This window comes from Impatiens glandulifera, chromosome 3 (assembly GCF_907164915.1).
Source record: "Impatiens glandulifera chromosome 3, dImpGla2.1, whole genome shotgun sequence".
Classification (NCBI taxonomy): Eukaryota; Viridiplantae; Streptophyta; class Magnoliopsida; order Ericales; family Balsaminaceae; genus Impatiens; species Impatiens glandulifera.
In genome coordinates this window covers 21,484,781-21,508,519 of record NC_061864.1, presented here as the reverse complement: position 1 = coordinate 21,508,519, position 23,739 = coordinate 21,484,781, and the positions used below count along the sequence as shown (strand labels likewise).

General features: G+C 29.8%; 1 protein-coding gene and 1 non-coding gene across 3 annotated transcripts in view; both read left to right on the top strand.

The window, feature by feature from the left end:
- The first annotated feature begins 2,328 nt into the window (after positions 1 to 2,328).
- On the top strand, positions 2,329 to 2,401 carry TRNAR-CCU. The gene has a single exon. It is a non-coding gene; the product is annotated as a tRNA-Arg (tRNA).
- A 4,778-nt stretch (positions 2,402 to 7,179) lies between these two features.
- LOC124931078 (uncharacterized methyltransferase C3H7.11-like) overlaps positions 7,180 to 23,739 on the top strand; it is a 73,165-nt gene continuing 56,605 nt past the window's right edge. Inside the window, exons 1-9 of one of the 2 annotated variants that reach the window (XM_047471467.1) lie at positions 7,180 to 7,383; positions 7,471 to 7,563; positions 8,015 to 8,119; positions 8,210 to 8,317; positions 8,394 to 8,465; positions 8,568 to 8,618; positions 8,691 to 8,753; positions 8,919 to 9,043; positions 9,126 to 9,231. In XM_047471467.1, coding sequence (XP_047327423.1) covers positions 7,189 to 7,383; positions 7,471 to 7,563; positions 8,015 to 8,119; positions 8,210 to 8,317; positions 8,394 to 8,465; positions 8,568 to 8,618; positions 8,691 to 8,753; positions 8,919 to 9,043; positions 9,126 to 9,156 — 843 coding nt within the window. In that variant the 5' untranslated portion in view covers positions 7,180 to 7,188 and the 3' untranslated portion in view covers positions 9,157 to 9,231. Of the gene's footprint in view, positions 7,384 to 7,470; positions 7,564 to 8,014; positions 8,120 to 8,209; positions 8,318 to 8,393; positions 8,466 to 8,567; positions 8,619 to 8,690; positions 8,754 to 8,918; positions 9,044 to 9,125; positions 9,232 to 23,739 lie in introns of those variants that run through there. The other variant, XM_047471468.1, reaches the window with a different exon arrangement.

The following is a 23,739-nucleotide window of genomic DNA, read 5'->3' as shown; positions in this document are numbered from 1 at the left end:
AAAATCTTAATATATATCTTTTATCATTATTAAACAGACAAAACACCGTTTTGATTCGTCAATTTAAGTATAAATTCAGACCAAAAACAAATAACACTATTTGATGGGAGACAGTAGACCTCATAGAGATAATTTGAATTTCTTTATTTTTATATTTTTGTTTTGCTTTGCTTTTATCTTAAATCAATCTATCCGTTTAGAACCAAAACTATTGAAAACAAACTTAATATTGAATCGAATTTATTACATTCTCTTTTTATTAAATTGATTTCAACTCAGTTAACTAATTCAACATCTTTGAAACCATTCAAATATTTAAAATGTAATGTTTAAATAAAACTAAAAAAAATAGAACTTTAAAGTAACAATGATTAATAATATATTATAATAATTATATCAAAAACATATTTAAAATAAAAATAACAAAGAGATATCTATATCGTGATAGAAAAACTTAATCTCAAAATTATTAATAAACACTTAGACTATTATTTAGTTAAAAAGAAATGTGCTTTCAATAAGTAGTATTGTACATGTTGCACAATTGAAAAGACACATTTATAATAAATAAAAAAATATTATAAAAGTGCTAAAACAAAGTTTAATCTATTAATTATTTGGGTTTTTATTTAAAATATTATATTATATCTATTTAAAAAATTCAATTATATGAAATAATTTTAAAATATTTAAATAAATGAGAAAGAATATATACATCACCTTTATACCCTTTATACAGTACCTACATAATTTGACAAAAAAGAAAAAATATTTATATAAAAATATAAATAAAATAATTTTAATAAAAAAATAATATGTATACATTTATTTTTAAATATATTAGTAAAATGAAAACATTATAAATTAATACTCGTTTATATGCTAATATAAAAAAATATATTATATTATATAATGTAAAATATATAAAAAAATATTTTAAATAAGTAATTTTATATATAATTATAGAATAAATAATTTATACATTCTTATATTTTTACACATTTATATATATATATATATATATATATATATATATATATATATAATAAATAAGTTAATTTAATTATAATTTAAAATTTTATATTTATATATTTTTATAACTTTTTTTATCCCTACATCTTTCCTAATTCACTCATAGTGTGCATTAGATTTCTTAATACTTAAACCCTACCAGGTTTGACAACTTTGATTATTTGTATTTTTTTTTTTTTTTTTTTTTTTTGTGTGTGAAGTAAAGTATAATTTTTCCAAAATACAAAATACTAGCTTACCATTCTTCTTATCATCAATGTTATCCGCTTAAACCATGTCAATTATAATAAGAATCCAATCCAACTTTGATTTTTTTTAGTTTTTTTTAAAATTATTGTAAGTGTAACAAAATTAATCGTAGTTAACTGAATTTAGCATTTTTTTTTTCCTAAAAATAATATTTTAGATGTTATCTATATTATGTGTATTAGATTTTTTTACCATCACATTTGTAACTCAGTTAATAAAATGTATGTTTCTTAAGCAGAAAGTCATTACTTCGACCCCTATCTAGCTCTAGTGCATTTGACTACTTTGTTTTTTTTTTTAAAGTAAATTATGAATTTTTAAGTAAAATATAAAAGCATAGCTTATCATTATTTTTATAATCCATACATTTCACTTAAACCATGTCAATTGTAATGAGAATCTGTTAAGCTTGAAATTATAACTTAGTTTTCTGCGTTCTTGATATCAAGAATCGAGTTCTTGATTGTTGGGACCGAGTGTGGAATTCTATAATCAAGCGCAGCGGAAATAATATGAGAAGAGAATTCGAAGTTAAAAGAGAAGAAACAAAGATGAGAAGAGAATACTACTAGAATACACATAGTAGTCCAAGATAGAGGTTCAAGACCGAGAAGATAATTAAGAGTAAGAACTTTCAGAAAGCTTTCATTCATCCCCCAAAAGTGGGGTGGGCATCAGCATTTATAGCGGCTGAATTACCCAAGAGTAGTCAGTTACAAATTTGTTACAACAACTTTTAGAAATAACAGAATTCGGTTTGAAAAACATAAAGGAAAAAAAAATAAAATTATTAAACAAAAACATAAACTGACCCATATGCACAATATGACCGAGAAAGGGTGCTGAAATTATTCTAGGACGATGCATTAATTTGGAGACCCTAACAGAATCCAATCCAATTTTGGACCTTTTGCCATTTTATTAATTATTGTAAGTGTAACAAAGTTAACCTTAGATGTAGTTAATTGAATTTAGCTGTATTTTTTTAAAAATAATATTTTATATGTTATCTATATTAAATGTATTAGATTTCTTTACCATCATTAAGCGCCTGTAGCTCAGTGGATAGAGCGTCTGTTTCCTAAGCAGAAAGTCATAGGTTCGACCCCTATCTGGCGCGTTTGACAACTATTTTGGACTTTTTACCGTTTTTTTAATTATGGTAATTATAACAAAGTTAACCCTATATGTAGTTAATTAAATTTAACGTTTTTTCTTAAAAATAATATTTTAGATGTCTATATTAAGTGTATTAGATTTATTTATCATCACTAAGCGTTTGTTTATTTATCATCATTAAGCGTTTGTAGGCTGTAGCTCAGTGGATAGAGCGTCTGTTTCCTAAGCAGAAAGTTATAAATTTGACCTCTATCTGGCACGTTTGACAACTTTAATTTTTTAAAGTAAAATGTGAATTTTTTCAAAATATAAAACCATAACTTACCATTATTTTTACAATCCATACTATCCACTTAAACCATGTCAATTATAATGAGAATCAAATCCAATTTTAAACCTTTTACTGTATTAATTATTATAAGTATAACAAAGTTAACCATAAATGTAGTTTACTGAAGAACGTTTTTTCCTAAAAATAATATTTTAGATGTTATCTATTTTAGATATCAGTGTATTAGATTTCTTTATCATAAAAGAGTGCATGTAGTTCAATGATAGAACATTTGTTTCCTAGCAAAAAAGTCATACGTTTGACTTTTATCTACGCGTTTGACAACTTTAATTTTTTTTTTATTTTTATTATTTTTTTTTTTATTTTTATGTAAAATGTGAATTTTTCCAAAATATAAAACCATAACTTAATAACCTACTATTATATTTTGGATTTTTTACCATTATCCATTTAAACCATGACAATTATAATGAGATTCCAATCCAATTTTGTACCTTTTTATCGTTTTTTAATTATGGTAAGTTTAAGAAAGTTAATCTTAAATGTATTTAATTGAATTGAACATTTTTCATAATAAAAATATACTACACGTTCTTTATTAAATAAAAGGATAAATAAATTTAATTTATACTTATTTTTAATTTTCATAATCAATATAGAAAACAAAATTATAAATTATATATTATATTTCTTAAAATTATTATTATTAATAAATATATATATAAATAAAAATAATATTAAAGAGATAAATAAATTTTATTCACACTTATTTATAATTTTTATATAAAGAAAATAAATATTTTATAAAATTTATTTTTAGATAAATAAGTTTACATTAAAAATAAAATAAGAGTATTGACAATAAATTTAAAACAAATGTAATATTTGTAATTATTTATAATTAATAGGTGATGATAAAAAATATAAATTATTTTTTAAAATAATATATTTATTGATATATAAAACATATATTTATATTACATTATAATAAAAAAAATAATTATATTTCTAGTAATAATTATAAGAATATATAAAAAAATTAAATTTTTATTTATTTCTCAATATATCATTTTATATAATATAAATATATATATTCTTAATTTTTTAATTAAAAAAATAAATTTTATAAATTTTCTTTTCATTAATTTATATATATTTATATATATATATAAATTTTATATGAGATTTTGTTTATAAAATATATTAAACATAATTATTAAATATCTTGAAATTATTATATAAATAGAAATAGAAATAAATAAATAAACAAAATAATATATGTATTTTTGTTAATTATATATATATATATATATAAATATAAATGAGAAGATAAGTTATATATTTTATATGCATGATGAGTTAATAAATAATTTATTTATTATATATTACATAAATTTTTATTTATAATAAAAGTAAGTAATAAAAAGATAATATATATATATATATATATATATATATATATATATATATATATATATATATATATATATTAGGAAAAAAATAAAATAAAAAGATAATATACATATATATAATATTTTTAATAGTGGATTATTAATATACGATGATAAAGAAAATATTATCCATAAAAAACTACAAATAACTAAAAAATTATAATATTTACTTATTATTTTTATTTGCGTTATAATATTTACTGATTTGGTTAATAAATAATACACATCTTTAACTAATAAAGTAATAGACAGATAAACACAAGATTAAAAGGTATATCTTTCAAAAACATTTAATAATTATTTTTAATACTTATATAAAATAAATTTAAAATAAGCTAAAAAAATAAATCATTATATATATATATATAAAGTAAACATAAATACTATAGTGGAGAAAGATATATCTCAAATTAACAAAAATTCTTTTTATTAATTTTAATAATATATTTATTGAAATATAATATACTTATATTACATATATAATAAATAAACATTATATTTCTATCCATAATTATTAAAAAAAATAAAAAAAATTAAAAACAAATAACTCTTTTAATTAATTTTATTATATATCATTTTTTATAATATCAATATATATATAATAAATATTCACTCTCTCATAATTATATATATAATACTCTATAATAACAAATATATTTCTCAAAATTTTAATTTATATATATAATAAAAAAATTATAAAATATTTCATATTTTACCTAAAAAATAGGTGTAATACCAGTAAATCCTTATCATGGAAAAAGTTCAAAATTTGAAAATTTTCAACGTAGATTTGTTTGTCATTTTTTTTTTATAAAAAATGTATATTTGATGTTTTAAAATTAATTATAATAATAATTCATTAATTCAAATTTAAATAATATTTTAAATTTAAAAATAGTTAAATTATAATTTGATTAAAAGAATTTTTGTTGTAAATTAATTAGATATAATTAATTTAAAAAAGATTATTTATTTGAATAAAGAGTGAGAATTGATTTTTAATTTAAAACTAATAAAGTATTTATATACGTATATTTTAATGAAAGATTATATTGAGTTTCATATTTTGTGATACTTAGGAAAGAGTTTTAACGTTATATATATCGTTAAAAAATGGACTATAATTTATAAATTTTTACTATTTGTATAAAAGTTTGGTTTTATTACGTTTTATTTAACCAATTATTTTCCAAGTTCTAGATATGTGTGGGTTTTTTCTTGCATTTTAAATTATAAAATAATATTTAAATGATTGTATTTTCGATTGATGTCGAGAATTTTAAAGAAAGATATATGAAAAATATCAGCTTAAGATGTTAAAATTTAAAAATAAATTCAAACAAGCATTTATCAAAATAATTTTTTATAAAAATATATTTAAAACAAGCTTTTATTGTGCTCGGTGATCTTTGATTGAAAACCATTTCTGTCGAAAGTTAGCCCAAGATGAATTCTCGGTTGGAAAATAAGCGTTAGTGGATTTTCTTAGTCGAAAATCAGGCCAAAGCGAGAATCCTCGATCGGATGCTAGGATTTCTTAGCCGGGTGTAGTGGATGATGGTTTTTTCTGTCGAAAATCATGCCAAGACAAAATCCTCGGTCGAATGCCAAGAACACTAACAACATGTTTTGGGATTTCAATTAGAGCTTCATCATTCGATCTAAAGGCATGAGAAGCTTCATTTCATCCCAATAATCATTTTTAACATCATCGTGATGTATCAATCAATCGGGACGATGTTCAAATTGATCCAAAAATTTTGGGAAAAAATGGAATTTTGATTTTTAAAATTTAATCAACATAAGACCAATAACATCCTTATATATGTTAGGATAAATAGAATCAAACGAACACTGGCTATCAGTTTGAACCAATTCAAGAATGGTAATTTTTGAGATTTTTGGTTTTTAATCAAACATACTTAAAACTGAATGGTATTAATCCAAAACTATTCACATCTTTCAAAAGATATTAAAAAATTCAAATCGTAATTATTGAGGTAGAGCTCAAGAAAAAAAACTCAATTTTAAAATTTTCAAAATCAAATTTGGGTGTTTTCATTTAAGCTTAATTCGTTCGAATTGAATTCAGTAGAAAGTTTTGAAATGACCTTAGAATTGAATTTAAATCAAGAATAAAGATAATTAAGTAGTGTTCAAACTAGTCAAAATTTCAATTTGAATATATAATTCAAATTACTACGCGAATTAAAATTTACTGTGAGTTTAAGAACACCCCTGAACTCTTTATAAAGTTTTAGGATAATCTAAAAATGAACCTTAAATCCTTACACAAAATTTTCGAAAATTTCAATGATGGATTATGTGAAATTTGGATTATGATCCTTGGTTTCGTTTTATCTGAGGAGGGCTATTTATAGCCAACCAAGGTCAGTTGGATGATTAAGTAGATCGAATTCAAGCAACCGTTCTCATCCAATAAGTGCATCATTGCGCCTATGATGGTAGACGAAATGATCACCATGTTAGGGTGTTCATTTCAACCTTTGAATCATCGAATTTGTTTAAGTATCGACATTATTAAATCCAAATGTTAGTGTTTCTCCATATCCAAGACAATTCACTAGAAAATTAATATCGATAATAAGTAATTGTGTAGGCTCAACCTTCTCATGAAAATTAGTGTCACTCAATCAAATCATGAACTAAAGCCCCATGGACTAATGTCAATGAAAATTTGCAATAACAACTAACCAACTAAAGAGAGTTTTAAAGAAGAAAATTTATATTATTAAGAAAAAAATCAATATTTCTGTCTCAAAAGAGAGCAAAGTAATCTAACAATGAAATGAGTTTATTTTTATTTTTTTTACTTCTTTTTACTTGAACAAACTTGTTTACAGTTTATGTATTTTTTTTTATGGATAAGAGTTTTGTTTATGATTATATTTTAGTAAGTTTATGGATAATAATATATTTTTTTTTCATGATTTATGTTTCTAGTTTTCAATAATCAACAACGCGAATATTGTTTATAAATTTCGGTAATTTCACTATACGTGAATTTGAGAAATAGATAAGAAAATGTTGGGAGCTTATAATGTTCTTCTTCCTTCAAATCCGACCTTCCCATCTTCCATTGTTTTCTCACTGAGGCAAGCTTCTTCTCAACGATGCCTTCTGCGTATGTCCATGGCAGAGATCGGTCCACTACCCATAAGCAACGATAATGGCTCCAGCAAGTCCTGGGACAAGTTCTATAGACGCCATCAGGGAAAGGTTGGTCATTTCTTCATCTCCGACTCCGAACTAGGTTGTTCTTTTCTTATTCGTAGTTCAAAATTTTACATCTGCATCTGTTTGCAGTTCTTCAAGGATCGGCATTACTTGGAGAAGGATTGGGGACGATACTTCTCCGATGAATCTCTAACTTCCTCAAAAGGCAAGATCGTTCTAGAGGTCTGTACTTTGTTTTATACTAATACATTAGAATCACTGTAGGGCTGGGGAACTATTAATTTTTCTTACATCAAAACCAAATGTTTAATCAATTCAGGAAAAGTTGTTTATGTTTTATTATTGAACTTGGAATGGAGGAATGGGATATATATCCTTGTTAGAATCTGCAATGCATTTCAAGAAATCGAACAACCCCAGTTGAAGGAGAATGAAGATCAAAAGGGGAAGAAATTATTTGTCCTCGTCTTTTCGATTATAATGTCTCTAAAGATTGAAACCATTCTACACTTAACAAACTTCTGCCATATCACATTTATTAGGAATGAAATCAATTAGGCATACAATCAAACTCCATATTGATATTTATGTTCCTAAGTAAGAGATTTGTTGTTGAATTGTGTTAAAAGACAAACTGTTTTGCCAACAATTCCAATAGATTTTCTTTCTATAGGTTGGATGTGGAGCAGGAAACACCATCTTTCCCATATTGGGTAGTCACCCAAATCTCTTTATACATGCCTGCGACTTCTCATCAGAGGCAATCGCACTTGTTAAGGTCGGCTATACCAATCCATATATAATCATCCTAATCTACACTTGTTTGTAATCCTAAAAAATAAACACTTGATTGTTTCACTATACACAGTCGCGTGCAGGCTTCAATTTAGAAAGTGTGAATGCATTCACTTGTGATGTTGCAAAAGATGACCTTAGTGATACAATTATGCCTTCTTCTGTTGATATTGTTACATTGGTGAGTTGCAGATTTGGCTCTTTTCATTGTGTTAAGTTTTCAGCTGACGAATACAATGTAATTGTGTTTTGATCAGATCTTTATGCTGTCTTCTGTTTGTCCGGCCAAGATGCCCTTGGTACTTCAGAATATCAAGAAAGTGCTGAAAGTACTTCTACACTGTAAAAAACTTATGTTTTGTTTATTTATTTTGCATTCAAATATCTATTCTTTGTAATGTGTTCCATGTTTTTTTTTTCATAATTTACAGCCAAATGGTTATGTTCTTTTGCGTGATTATGCAACTGGAGACTATGCTCAAGTAAGTTCGACGAACCTTTCTCTGGCTAAGATTGTTTCTATTGAATTATATGTTTGTGGCTAATCTTTCTAGGAAGAGTTGCAAAAGAGAAATCAGATGATTACTGAGAGTTTCTATGTCAGAGGAGATGGTACTGTAAGTATGATGATCTTCAATCACATAATTTTTTTCGTTTTTGGATAACAGCGAACCAACTTGAAAGATTACACTAAACAACGAATAAAGAAAACAATCTTCTCACATCATCATCAATGGTTTTAACAGCTCATTTGTCAAATGATTTGTGATCTCATTTGTCAGTTCTCGTTTTACTTCTCTGAAGATTATTTATCGAGTTTGTTCATCGAAGCTGGCTTCAATGTCGTGGAAATGGATATATACGCCAGAGAAGTGGAGAATCGATCCAAGAACGTAACAATGAGGAGGTGGATCTCCATTTTCTACATTTTCAACTATTTTTCTATGATTCATATGTTTATAGTAGTTATTTTCTTTTCCTATTTACAGGCAATGGATACGTGGTATTTTCTGCCTCTGATAGTGACATTTTTGCAAAATTATGTACTGAATTATTTATTAGCTTAATTGTGATCTTAAAATTAAATTATTGTTTATTCGCTGCCCAAGCGGCTTCATTCATCAAAACTCCATCATAGCCTGCAAGAGCCGCTGCAGCAGACTTCCACCTCCTCAAAGCTTCATTACGGGCTCCAAGAGCCGCCTCATACTCGAGGACGAGGATTTGCTTTTCAGATATTCTATCATCGAAGCGCAAAGCAGTCTTTCTATATAATTTATGACTTAAGGTAACTAAATAAAATACCCAAAATTCTCCAAAAAAAAAAAAAAATATAATCATAATTGTTATTATGATTCTAGAAATATTTTGTACGAAATATTTGGTGAAAAAATGGATTTAAAAAAAATTAAAAACCGATTTTTAATTGAAAATTTTGAATATTTTCAAATTTATCGTTTGATTAATTTGATCTTGTTATTAAAGTTGATTATGGAATAAAAAATAATAATATAATTCATTTATTAATAAAAATAAACAAATAATAAATTTATATTATGAGAGGTTAAATTTTAAAAATATTGACAGTAAAAAAACAATTAAAAAGAAATATATATGGAGAAATATGAAAGATAAAAAAAAAATTGTGTAACTAATATAAAATATGGAATATTAAAAATATATAAATAAAAAATTAATAATAGTTTATGTATATTGTAAATAAGAGAAAGATGGAAGGTCTCTGAAAAATAAAATAAGAGGGATAAAAAAGTAAAAAAAAAAATATGTACATTTCAAAGGAGAATTAAGGATTGAAGAGATTCACATTTTAATAAAAAAAATTAAGATCAGTCCATTGTGTGGATATATATTTCCCATTTAATTATATTATTTTTTAGATGTTTTTTCAAAATAATTAACTGGTAAAAAAAGTTGTAACATAGAACTCCAACAAGGAAAAAAAATAAATTATTAAAATTGGTTAGAATTTAAGTTTTGTAAAGTTAAAGTTGTATGAGACAAAATTTAAATAAGATAACTAAACTAAAAAAAAATCGTGTCTAAAATACTAAAATTACTGATTTAAATCAAACTAAGAACGCTTTAGGTTGAGGTGAGATTATAACTATAGAATCACGATAACTTATTAAATTAAAGTAAAAAATACTAACTAAATTATTAAATATAAAATCAACATTTAACAAATTTCAAAGGTTAAATAGATAGAAGGTTAATAAATATTTGGTATTAAATCATTATTTTAATAATATATAACTCATTAAATTAGTTTAGATAGTAGGAGTATTTTCGAAGGTCTTGTTCAATTTTCCCTTAAAAGTATTAAAATTGAAATTAAAATTGAAAGTAAAGTTAGACTTGTCATCCTATCTTCCTATATAAATATATATATATATATAAATATATATATATATATATATAATCAAAATTTCAAATTAAGTATTAAGTTATAATTACGGTTTTAAGATTATATTAATAAATTATTTTAATTTATATTTGAAAATTTCAATTATACCTCATTTGAATTGTTTTTTTTTTTTCATATCACCTCTTTTTGCAAATTTATACTCATCCAACTCCTAGCCAATAATATAATTTAAAATAAGTTAGTTTGCTAATTTAGTTGCTTGACTATTAATTTTAAGAAATATTATGCATGTACAAAATCAATTTATCTCAACTGATTTCTCCTTATTCCTCATTTGAAAGAGCTGACTAACTTTTTGGACGATTTTCAAATAATCTCAATGAATTTTTTTAACATATCAAAAAATATTTTGATCTACAATCGAACTTAAAATATTATGAAAGATTTCAAATTCTTCTTTTGGAGCTTAAAAGAATTTAATTTGTATTAAAATTCTTTGATTTTTTTTTAAAAATACATGAACGAAATAATCACAATAAATTTGTATGGTTCCTACACTAAAATGTAAATGATACTTATTTAAATAAAATAATTCATTTAATTGATTGTATAATTATAATTTTGTCTTCTTCTTATTTTTAAGTAATTTACACGCAAAATCTACACGCAAAAATGCCTTAAGAGTCCTGCGAGCTATGCAGCTACAGAAGCCTGGTAAAGATTCATTACACCTTGTGGTTGCATTGTTGGTATCACCCATTTATTCTTCTGAATAATAACATTTTCAATATGCTTTCTAGTTTTATTGGAAGGAAGTCCTGGTGTTGGAAAAACAAGTTTGATTATGGCTCTTGGGAAATATACCCAGAATATGGTTCTGCGAATAAACTTATCAGAACAGGTAAAATTCTGAGTATACCTGGTTTCTCCTTGTACAATCTCTATAAAACTTTCTCGTCGTAGTTATATGTTTTTGGTAACAATATTAATATTACAATTATAGCGAATAGTTATAGCGAATATTACAATATTTTTGGTAACAATATTAATATTACAATTGCAGACCAGAGTTATCAATAGCACCCGTAGCGCTAATTATAGCGAATAGCGTAGCGTAGCGCTCACTTGTAGCTATAAGGGGCTATAGGCTACGCACTTTCAAATAGCCCCGCTTTTGTCGCTATAGCTAATATAGGGCAAAAGTTATTGCCCCTCGTAGCGACGCTTTTTAAAAATAAATAAATTATTAATATTAATTATTTGACTTTTCATCTCCCCAAAATTTTCTCAATTATTTAATTTTTAAAATTTTATTTTCGACACTTCCTCTTCTTTGTAACTTTATTTTATTCTCTTATTACTTTTTTCTGTCTAATCTTTTCCAATTTTTTTCTCTTCTTTCCTCTAATCTTAATTTTACGCTTTCTTCTCTTATTACTTTTCTCTAGCCTTTTTTTTCCCTCATTCTCTTCTTTTCTTTTCTTTAAACTTTTCTTATCCTTCATTCTCTTATTTTTTCTTCATTTACACTTGTAAGAAGCTCGAAGACAATCACATCTAAGCATTGGGGAAAAGACCAATAGGAACATCTAACACATTTGATCTTTTAGATGAATTTTATTTCAATGAAAAAAAAGTGAAGAAGAGAATGATGCCGAGCATTATACAATTTCAAATGAAAAAGACGGTCTTAATCTTGATGAAGAAAATGATGACAATAAATTTTAGATTATGTTTTGAATTTTTTAAAGTTTAAGAATTGATGATTTTATGTTTAAAAATTTTATTTTTGTGATGTTTTTATTTTAATATTTATATGTTTTTTACGCTTTATTAACTAGCTTATATATTAATTTATTATATTTGACTTGAAATATAAAGGGATAAAGTGATGGTTACCTTAAGTCGGTTTATTTTAGAAATATATAATTATGTCTCTTTATTTTTACGGACCAGACATTGGGTTTTCAATTTTCACCACCAAGAACATGGCGGCAGCAAGACCAAGTTTGCGTATGGCGAAGAATATGTTCAAACAGGCTTGGCAATCTCGGCTGAGAGGAAAAGGATCGGCAAAGCGCTTGGACGACAAAATGTCGTACTTGTCAAAAAAAATGACATCGTTTCATTTAAAATGGAACGCGCCATTACATGGCGATCCGTCAACGTTTGGGCGATTAGGCTAACGGGGATTATCATCTCGTTAGCTGTTCTCGTGAGGATCGGACGCGCGCATGTTCGGCTACAACTAATAGGCGTGGCGTCTTCCTGAACGCTGGATGCCCATGGATAAGAATCCTGCTGCAGCTAATTTCTTTATTTTCTATTGTCAATTTTTATTTTTATTAAAAGAGTTATTTGAAATTGAATTTTAACCATTTTTTTATTTTTCTTCACCAAATTAATACAACTAAATATTTTTTACAACATAATAAAAATTATGATTATACTTTAGTTTTGGGTATTTTAGATATTTATTTAATTATTTTAAGCCATAAATTATACATAATTTATGTTTAAAATCATAATTAAAAAAATTTAATCCCTTTTTAGGTTTAATTTAAGAAAAGTGATATAATATTTTAACTTCAAATTATTTTTTAATTTTTATTTAATATTTTTAATTAGAATTTAATTAACACAATAATTAAACCTAATTTAGTTTTAATTTCTTTTTAGGTTATTTTAAATTTAAAAATTCAAAATATTATTTTAATATTATTATAAATTATTAATATTATTTATAAATTAGGGTAATATCAAATTTTCATGCTTACTATTAGATATAATATTTTATTTTTATTATAGTTTTAAGTTCTTTATTTTATTCAAGTCTTTTTTTTATAATTTATATTTATTTTTAACAAATTAAATCTTTAACAACTAAAAAAATAAGTTTGATTTTTATTTTGATTGGCGAAAAACTAACATAAAATCCTATAATTCACAACTCTCATTTCTATTTAATGCGTTTACAGTTTGTATCAAATTCGTAATTTTTTTTGTCTTAGTGTAAAATTATGAACTCTAAAATTGTAAAATAAATTGGGTATCTAAAATATATAATAATAATAAAAGTTCTTCTTAAATATAAGAAGAGTATTGGTGTAGGATTCAGACTTTTTAAAAAACATGTTATAAGCTCTCAAAAAATCAAAATAGAGGTACAATAACACACTTTGTGTTTAAATGACAATAAATAAAAATATCAGATCGGATAATCTTGCCCATAATACTATTAATCATTTTTTTTAATTAACATCCTCTTTTTTCAAGAAAAAATCAATTAGATAAAAACAAATTGATCAAACAATTATTTTATAACATGATCCATTTAAAAAAAAAATACTTTTTAATTAAATTTCACTTAATTTTTCTTATAATTAATTTTACTTTGAAAATATTTATAAAAAGTGATTGTAACCAATATAATTTATTAAAAAACGTTCTATGATAAAAAGTTCATAGTGAAATTTGTTAGAAACAAAAGTTTAGGGTTAATTGAATAGCTTACAACTTCTTCTCCTTTTTGTTTTTGTTGGTAAAACCGTAAATGTTTGGGAAATTTGATGAAATGCCCCCATAACAGGCTAAAATCCAAAAATGGACCGCGCCTGCTAATGTTGGTAAAAAGGGCTCTTTTGCCCTGCGAAATGTCAGAAATATCCCTCGCGCGCCAAATTTTACGCTCATTGACGCGAATTGACATTCACGCGATTTAGATTAAATCGCGTGATTTCATTCACACGTTTTAAATGAAACGCGTGAATGACAATTCGCGTTTTTCAATTTACGTGAATTCTCATCCACGCGTTTCATCTAAAACGCGTTGATGAACTCACACGATTTATATTAAATCGCGTGAATGACAATTCACGTCTTTAGTCTTATATATAAGTTTTGGCCCTAATTTAAAACAAAACCTCCCCGATTCTCCCTCCCACTCCGACTGCGGTCGACTTTCCATTCCGACTTCCTTCAACATCCATCAAGATCATCGTTCCTCAACATCATCGTTCCTCAACATCATCGGGATCCTTCCAACATCATCGTTCTTCAACATCATCAGGTCAGTTTAGAGCTTAAGGTTTAGGTTTAGGTTTCGATTTGTATTATACCGTTTATATTCATGAATATGGATGTATTTAGGTTTAGGGTTTGGTTTTGATGTATTTTATGTCGTTTCCTATATATATTGATGTATTTAGGTTTAGAGTTAGGTTTTGATGTATATTATACCGTTTATATTCATGGATATTGGTGTATTTAGGGTTTAAGGTTTAGTTTTGATGTATATTATGCCGTTTCCTATGTATATTGATGTATTTAGGTTTAGGGTTAGGTTTCGATGTATATTCTGCCATTTATATTCATGGATATTGGTGTATTTAAGGTTTAAGGTTTGGTTTTGATGTATATTATGCCGTTTCCTATATATACTGATTGATTGTTGGTTTTCAATTACATGAATATTGTATGGTTAGCTATTGATGTATATTCTGCTGTTTATATTGATGGATATTGTAGTATTTAGATCAGGAGCTGCCACGACCGCCACCACAACCGGTTTTCTCAGTTCGTTCAACAAAATGGTATTTAATAAAATGGTTGTTATATTGAATTGAAATGTTCATATTTATGTATTTAATAACAAAACTCATTTTTTTTTATAATATGCAGGCAACAAACACTGTTATGACCTTATGTCCCAATCAATTATCACCTGAAGATAATGTATGTTCTATTCTCTCTACTATGTCCATATTAACTAGTTTTGAATATAATAACCATTATATTATTGTTTTACACAGTTGTTGATAGTTGAATTTGCTCGCACTTTTGGTGCAAGGGTGTCTCCGAAGTGGAGAGAAGATGTAACCCATGTTATTGCTTACACTGATCCTAATGGTGCATGCGGCCGAACTCAAAAAGTATTGAAGGCAATTCTGAACGGGAAATGGGTCCTTACTATTGATTGTGAGTCTCTATTAACACGATTTGTTTCATACATATGTCTGTTAAATTAATATAAAAATTGTTTTGTGTAGGGATAAAATCATCATTGAAAACCCAAAACTGTGTTGATGAGGAACCTTATGAGGTTAAACATGATAATCATGGAGCCCAAGGTGGTTCTAGAAAAGGCAGACTTCGGTTGTTGAATAATGTGAGTTTGGTCTTATTCCTCCTATCTGTACTTTTATTATTTTGCTTGATAACTGAAATTATTTTCTTTGTTTGTTTTTCAGCGTTCGAAACTGTTCGACGGTTACATTTTTATATTTGTAGGGAATTTCATCCCACTTTACAAACATGATCTCACTGAGTTAATAGTTGCTGGAGGTGGTAGTATTAAAGAATCGGATAATCCAGATTATCCATTTGCTGAGCCAAGGGATGCGAAAACTATAATAGTATATTTCGAGATAGACAGCAGGTATCGACCAATTGAAAAGGATTTTGATGTTCTCCCCGATAATTGGCTTTTTGAGACAGTGGTTGTTATGTCATGCATATTGGATGAACATGTTGTTCCTCATACAAAGTTGCTTCAATCTGTTGCTGCTTGTGATTTGCAGCATTTGCTTACTTAATTTGGAGTTGTTTAGACTTTTGTTAACAATACTTATTGTTCTTCTATTTATGGTTTATTACTTTTGTTAACAATATGGTTTGTTGATTTATTAAAATATGCCTTATTTATCATTGTTGGTTTTCTTATAATTTAGGTGAGTTAATCGATTTAATGATACACCATACTACAAACTCACGTATATTGTGCAGAATGCTTGAATGTAGTATCATAACTTATGCTTATTTAGAACAATCCAACATAACTCACGTGTATTGTGTATAATCACGCATATTCGCTTTCTTTGTTTACAACATAACTCAAACAACAAGGAACAAGGAACAAGGAACAATGTTGTTATTCACGCGTTTCATCTAAAACGCGTGAATAAACTCACGCATTTTAGATGAAATGCGTGAATGGCATTCCTCGTCTTTCAATTAACGTGAAATGCATTCACGCGTTTCATCTAAAATGCGTGAGTTTATTGACGCGTTTTAGATGAAACGCGTGAATTTCAATTCTCGTCTTTCATCGTATATAATATTTTTGTGCCATAATTTATAACAAAACCATGAATCACTAATTTCCCCTTCTCTCTTCTCTCGCTTTCGCCACTCCGACTCGACCCTCAAACCGTACTCCCCTGAAGAACTCGACCACGAGCAGCAGCAGCTGACGACTACGACGACACCACGAGACCTCTCCGTTTGAATTCGTGACCCAGTACTCTTCGTTCTCAAAATGGGTATGTTTATTTTATGGTTTTTAGTGATTATGAACACTAGGTTAGTTAAATTATATTTAGCTAGGTTGTATTCGAATGAATGGGAATCAATACTATGTTGTTATTCTAGTATTAAGGTTTAGGGTTTGCTGGCATAGTGTAGCTGATTCACGCTTATTGATTCCCACTCACGCGAATTAAGCTTTGAGGTAGAGTTTACTGATATGTTTCGTGGAGATACAATGTGCCAAGAATTAACCACAAGTTTGCTTCAATGGACCTATTGGATAGGGAGCTCTTATCCCATTAGATTCATTGAAGAAAACTTATGCTAAAAAGTTGTTGCATTGGATTTCCTGAAACTCTACGAGCAAACTCTCCTCGGTTATGGTAATGTTGTTGAACTTTTTTCAATTTTGTGATGTTGTTGAACTGTTTTCAATTGCAGCTCAAGTACCTATACTTCTTTACTTTGATGGAGAGTAGAAAACTACGGATGATGTTACTCATTTTTTCTGCAAAGTCAAACAGCGGTATGATTGTTCCCAAAAATTCTACTTATGCCCAATTAGTTGATCAAATTTATTCTGCTACCGATGTTGACAAATCTAGATATGATTTATTGCTTCAAGCCAAGTATAATGCTCCTAGCATGATTGCCAAATTTTCTTATATAACTGATATAAAAAAAGATGTGGATGTGGAGTTCTTTTTACATGAAGCAGTTTTAGTCCACAACCGCACTCCATTGTGTGTATCCTTAGTAGAGAAGTCACTACCAACTCAAGAAAGTGTAGCGGTTCCAGAAATTGATGACCCCGACGTCTTCCCGAAGCAGCGTGAGGTTTTCTTCGAAAATGACATTGAAGATGAACATTTGCGTTTGAATGTGGGGGATGATGCTGATGATGATTGGGTTCCTATTACCCAACCTAGTAGTTCTGATTGGGTTCCTAGTACCAATCCAAATCCAAGAAGTGCTTGGGTTCCTAGTACACAACAAAACAATGTTGTTGTTCGTACTCAATCAAGCTGCAGTGAATGGGTTGCTAGTAACATACCAAGTAGTGAAAATCCTATACATGAGGCAGTAAGTACCGAAATCAGATTGGAAGTCAGTTCTTTGTTTGAGAATAAAAAAGAACTTCAACTGAGGTTATATAAATATGCCATGACTAATCATTTTGAATTCAAAGTGGTGAAGTCAAAAAAAGAACTTTGGGTTGTGAATGTTTGGATAAGAATTGCAAGTGGAGACTGCGTGCTGTCAGAGTAAATTCCTTGGAAATGTTTGAGATTCGTAAATTCGTAAAAGATCATACGTGTTCAATTGTGATGAGGCAAGAGAATCAAAGGCAAGCACCAGCATGGGTGTTTGGGGAATGCATGAAGAGCAAGTACATGGACCATCACCATGACCACATGCCCAAGAAAATAATGGAAGACATACAGACTACTTATGGAATAAAGTTGTCTTATAATAAGGCTTGGCGGTATAGAGAAAAGGCCCTAATGGCGGTGCGAGGAACTGTAGAAGATTCTTATGGTAAATTGCCATCATACCTGTAAATGTTGGAGAAGAACAATCCGGGTACCATAACAGACATCCAGACGGATGAGCACGGTCATTTCAGGTATATGTTCATGTCCTTAGGCTGCTCAATTAGGGGTTTCAAAACTGTTGTCGTCCAGTATTGTGCGTCGATACCAGTTTTCTTAAGCACAAGGTTGGAGGTCAGCTATTGGTGGCGATAGCATTAGATGCGAATGAACAACTCTATCCTGTTGTATTCGGCGTTGTTGATTCGGAGAATAACAACTCCTGGACTTATTTAATACAAAAACTTAGAGATGCAATTGGATTGGTTGATGATCTCGTGTTCGTATCTGATAGACACCCAAGCATCGCCAATGCCTTGTGTGCTGTTTTTCCAGAAGCTGAACACGGTGCGTGCACATATCACATCAAGATGAATATTATGGCCAAATTCAAAACCGATCACTGCCACGCCGAGTTTGGTTTGGCTTCTCAAGCATACACAATCTTGAAGTTTAATCAGCATTTTGACAAGATCAATGCTAAGGACCCTCGTATTGCAATGTATTTGGCAGATATTGGGTTTGAAAGATGGAGTCGTGCATTTTTTCCTGGTAAACGATACAATCAAATGACAAGCAATTACGCTGAGAGCTTCAATAGTCAAAGTAGGGAAGCTAGAAAGTATCCCATATCAATCTTAACTAATTATTTAAGATTCACATTACAAGATTGGTTTAATAGTCGAAGAGAAAAAGCGTCCAATCACAATGAACGTTTATCTTCTTATTATGAAAAGTTCTTACGTAATCAAGCTGAGAAGGTCAGATTATATAACGTTCATCCACTTAACCGATTCGAGTTTTATGTCCATGACGGTGAATCTGATTATAAAGTTGACTTGAAGGGAATGAGTTGTAGTTGTAGGGTATTTGATGTATCTAGTCTTCCTTGCACTCATGCCCTGGCTGCTTCCCGTACCCATAGATTGGATGCCTATGAGTTCTGCTCAAGGTTTAGGGTTTACTTTACTTTATTACTCAAGTGAATTGTGGATCAATGCGTATGCAAAAACAATATATCCAGTTTGTCATGAAGAGTATTGGGATATTCCAGAACATATCAAGCAACGAGTGTGCCTTAAACCACATGTTAAGGTTAAGAAAGGGCGACCTCAAACAAAGCGTAGGTCATCCCAAGGTGAAATTCGTAAGGCACCGAGAAGATGTAACTCATGTGGTGGTCAGGGTCATAACAGGGTAACATGCAAATCAGTAATGCCTGCACCCTCTACTGCAAGAGCTACAAGAGCATCATCATCTCAGCCACCATCATCTCAGCCACAAACATGAATATTGTCTATGCAATTTTGAATATTGTCTATGTTTTTTTATTTGAAAGTTGAAAGTTGTATATTGATTGATTGTTGGTTTTCAATTACATGAATATTGTCTATGTTTTTTTATTTGAAAGTTGTATACAGATTGTATAATACATCCAGGTTGGCCATACAGTGACTCACGCATATATATTGCACAATGTTAAACTCACGCATATTGTAATATACGCGAGTCATATTGTAATACGCGTGAGTCATAACTGACGTGTATTACAATATGCGTGAGTTATATTAGAATATGCGTGAGTCATAAAAGACGCATATTGTAATACGCGTGAGTCATAACTCACGCATACGCATATTACTACACATTTTTATGATACCTATTACAACATTCATGTATGTAATGATGATGATAAACAATATTCAGTATTACACAACATCTTACAACAATAATTCAGTATTTACACAACATGTTACAACAATAATTCAGTATTTACACAACATATTACAACAATAATTCAGTATTCACACATGTTACAACAATAATTCAGTGTTTACAACTTCATGGCTCTAAAATCTGGTGGTACAACTTGACTGTCCACTTTTCTCTATATAATTGCATATTGTTTGATATGCAATTTTCTAGACCAAGTTTAGCAGTCAGGTACTCTAAGTACATTAATACAAAAACGCCATAGTCCCCACTCCATTCTGCTTTTGGTACTTCAGGGTGTGGGATTCTCTGAAATCTAAAAGTTTCATTTCTCATGTTAGGATACTTGGTCATTTCAACTTCAGACATTGCTTTATGAAGGAAGGGCGACAACATCTCACAAATGGCTTTCATGGATTTTCCAAATTCGTCGTCATTAAAAATTGTCTAATCGCAATCATAAACATCAATTCTCCATTCTTGCAATCGAATAACACACAGTACCCAATGTAGGTTGTTGAGGTTGAGGGGGAAGTAAATAACATCAACACTGTTCAAACTAGGCATATGTTTATCTTCTCTACCCCAGTAGTAGTGGTAAATGATTTCAGCGAAAGTATGGCCAGCTGGTTTTTCTAGATCAACCGAGTCAGCAACAAAATCGTCATAGTATGAAGTAATCAAATGGCCAAACTGGCAATCTAAGATGGTGAAATCCGTCGGGTACGCCTTAGGGTAGGCGAATGCTCTTGCTCTTAGCAGACAAATTGCGACATTCATCTCCACATCAGTTAGGCACCTATTTAACCTCAGAATTGTAGTGAAGAACTTAAGGTCTCCAGTGCAATCAGAGAGTTGGATGTTCTCAAATTTAGCCCCTTTCGCAAATTCTTTCTTGAACTCTTTCCTCAGTTGCTCATTACAATTCGACATAGGATCGACAACAATCATCTTCTTTCTTGGACGAGGGACGATGTAGGGACTACGTACAGCTTTCAACGCCGTCCTCTTTCTCTTAAATAGGATGTGGGATGCATCTTCCAGTACCACCACATCCTCATCTATCTTCTTGTCCTCCTTCTTCTCTTCCTTCTTCTGCACAACGAAATGATCGTCCATCTTCTTCTACACCACCTTCCTACCCCTCTGCACCCCCTTCCTACCCCTCTGCACAACGAAATCATCGTCCACCTACAAAGAAATCATTGAATTAGGCCCCTCCGCGACTCGAGAAATAGGCCAAATACAAGAAATGCATACATCATCTTCATTATCTTCCACCTTCTCTTCCACCTTCTCCTCCACCTTCTCCTCCACAGCTTCTTCAACATTCCCAACACCGGATTTCCCATCAATCACATTAGCCTCCTCAACATTCCCAGGGTCTTTCTCCAACAAAAGCTCATCCTACAAAAAACAGAAAAGTCTTCAATTAGTCCAAATGCAAGAAATAGGCAAACTGCGAGAAATGCACCAAATGCAAGAAATGCATACCTCATCTTCATTATCTTCCACCTTCTCTTCCACATTCTCTTCCACCTTCTCCTCCACAGCTTCCTCAACATTCCCACCATCGGATTTCCCATCAACCACATCAGCCTCCTCAACATTCCTAGGGTTTATCTCCAACAAAAGCCCATCCTCGATATTCAATTCACCATCTTCACCTGTCTTCTCCTCCAAAGGCCCAACATTGTCCATCTCCAACAACGACCCATCCTACAAAAAACAGAAAAGCCTTCAATTAGTCCAAATGCAAAAATAGGCAAAGTGCGAGAAATGCACCAAATGCAAGAAATGCATACCTCAATATTTTTTTTCATTCAACAAATCATAATCTTCATTTTCATTGTCCTCCCCAAGCCCAACATTGTCTTTCTCCAAGAGCCCAACAATGTCTTCCTCCTGTCCATCCTACAAAAAACAGAAAAGTCTTCAATTAGTCCAAATGCAAGAAATAGGCAAACTGTGAGAAATGCACCAAATGCAAGAAATGCATACCTCAATATTTTTTTCATTCAACAAATCATAATCTTCATTTTCATTGTCCTCCCTAAGCCCAACATTGTCTTTCTCCAAGAGCCCAACAATGTCTTCCTCCTGTCCATCCTACAAAAAACAGAAAAGTCTCCAATTAGTCCAAATGCAAGAAATAGGCAAACTGCGAGAAATGCACCAAATGCAAGAAATGCAAGAAATACATACATCAACTTCATTCTCCTCCACAAGCCCAACATTGTCTTTCTCCAAAATCAGCACAACATTGTCTCCCTGCACATCCTACAAAAAACAAAAAATCCTTTAATTAGAGCAAATGTAAGAAATGCCAAATGCACGAAATTTATCATCATTCAAACTCATACCTCAGTGTTCACCTCAAAATCTTCCTCGACCTTTTCTTCATCATTCTCCTTCTTTTTCTCCCCTAGTGTGGCTGATAATATGCCAAAGTCTTGTTGTAGTTGTTTTAACATCCGTTTAATGAGAATTATTTCATTTCTCATTTCAGTTTTGAATTCATTTAGCTCATTCGAAAGTTCATCCAATCTACATCTATCCTGGGGAGTTGTTGCTGTTGGAGTCGGGGGAGAGGATTCTTCGTCTTCGCCTTCGTCTTTTCTACTCGTGGTGCTCTCGACAGAATAAGAGTTGCTGGTGCTGGTGCTGGTGCTGGGGGTAGGGTTGCGGGTTATTCTTCTCGTGAAAGGTTTGGCTTTGGCTGGAGTAATTTGTATTTTCTTCCTCATGACAGTTTTTTTATGAGGAACTCCATCGTCAATATCTCCAAATTTTCTCTTTCTGCAGTCAAGATCAAAAAAGACATCATAAACATTACCTCCCATATCTTCAAAGTCATCCCCAACATATAAGATCTTCTCTTCTTCAGACAATTCCATTTTTTTAACAATCTTGCCTTGCAGAGCAGTGTGAAGATCAGAGGCAGTGCTCTTCCTCTTTGATTTGTACCGTATTATCCTTGGGCAGACAGGATCTTCCGTTTGAAGCGTCGTTTTAATTGCAAGATTGGGGACAAACGTTTGGATCACCTCATAAGTCCACACTTGTAAGGCTAGTGCGAACCCATATACGGTATGAGAAACATCGACATCTTTGTCTTTGTCTTTGTTCTTCTTCCCCGAGGCGGCATTCTTCTTCTGCAGATATAGCTTCCTGTAGCGATCAATGTCTTTGGTCAAACCCTTGATGGTTGCTCTAAAGGACACCTTTCCCCATGGAAAATTGAGGAAGGTGTCGATGTCATCGACCATGCTGAAGAGTTTCATATTTATTATCCTCTGCGGGTCAAGGGCAAAGAGATAATGGGAAACAAGGTATACCAACCCCAATTTCCATGCATCTTCCCTATCAGAGTAGGACAGGAATTTTGAATGAAGGTCTGCTATTCTAATAAGTGGAATACTTTTAAAATATTTAAGAACCAAAGTTGGAGATTCTTCAACCTGATTGAAAATCGTTTGCTCCGCAGGGAATCTCCCAAAATTGAGACCTGTAACCAATGCAAACTCCCTCATCCCGAAGCACAGCTCTTCTCCATTCACAAGGAACTTCATCTCCATAGAATATGAGCTGGACTTCCTGAGGAGC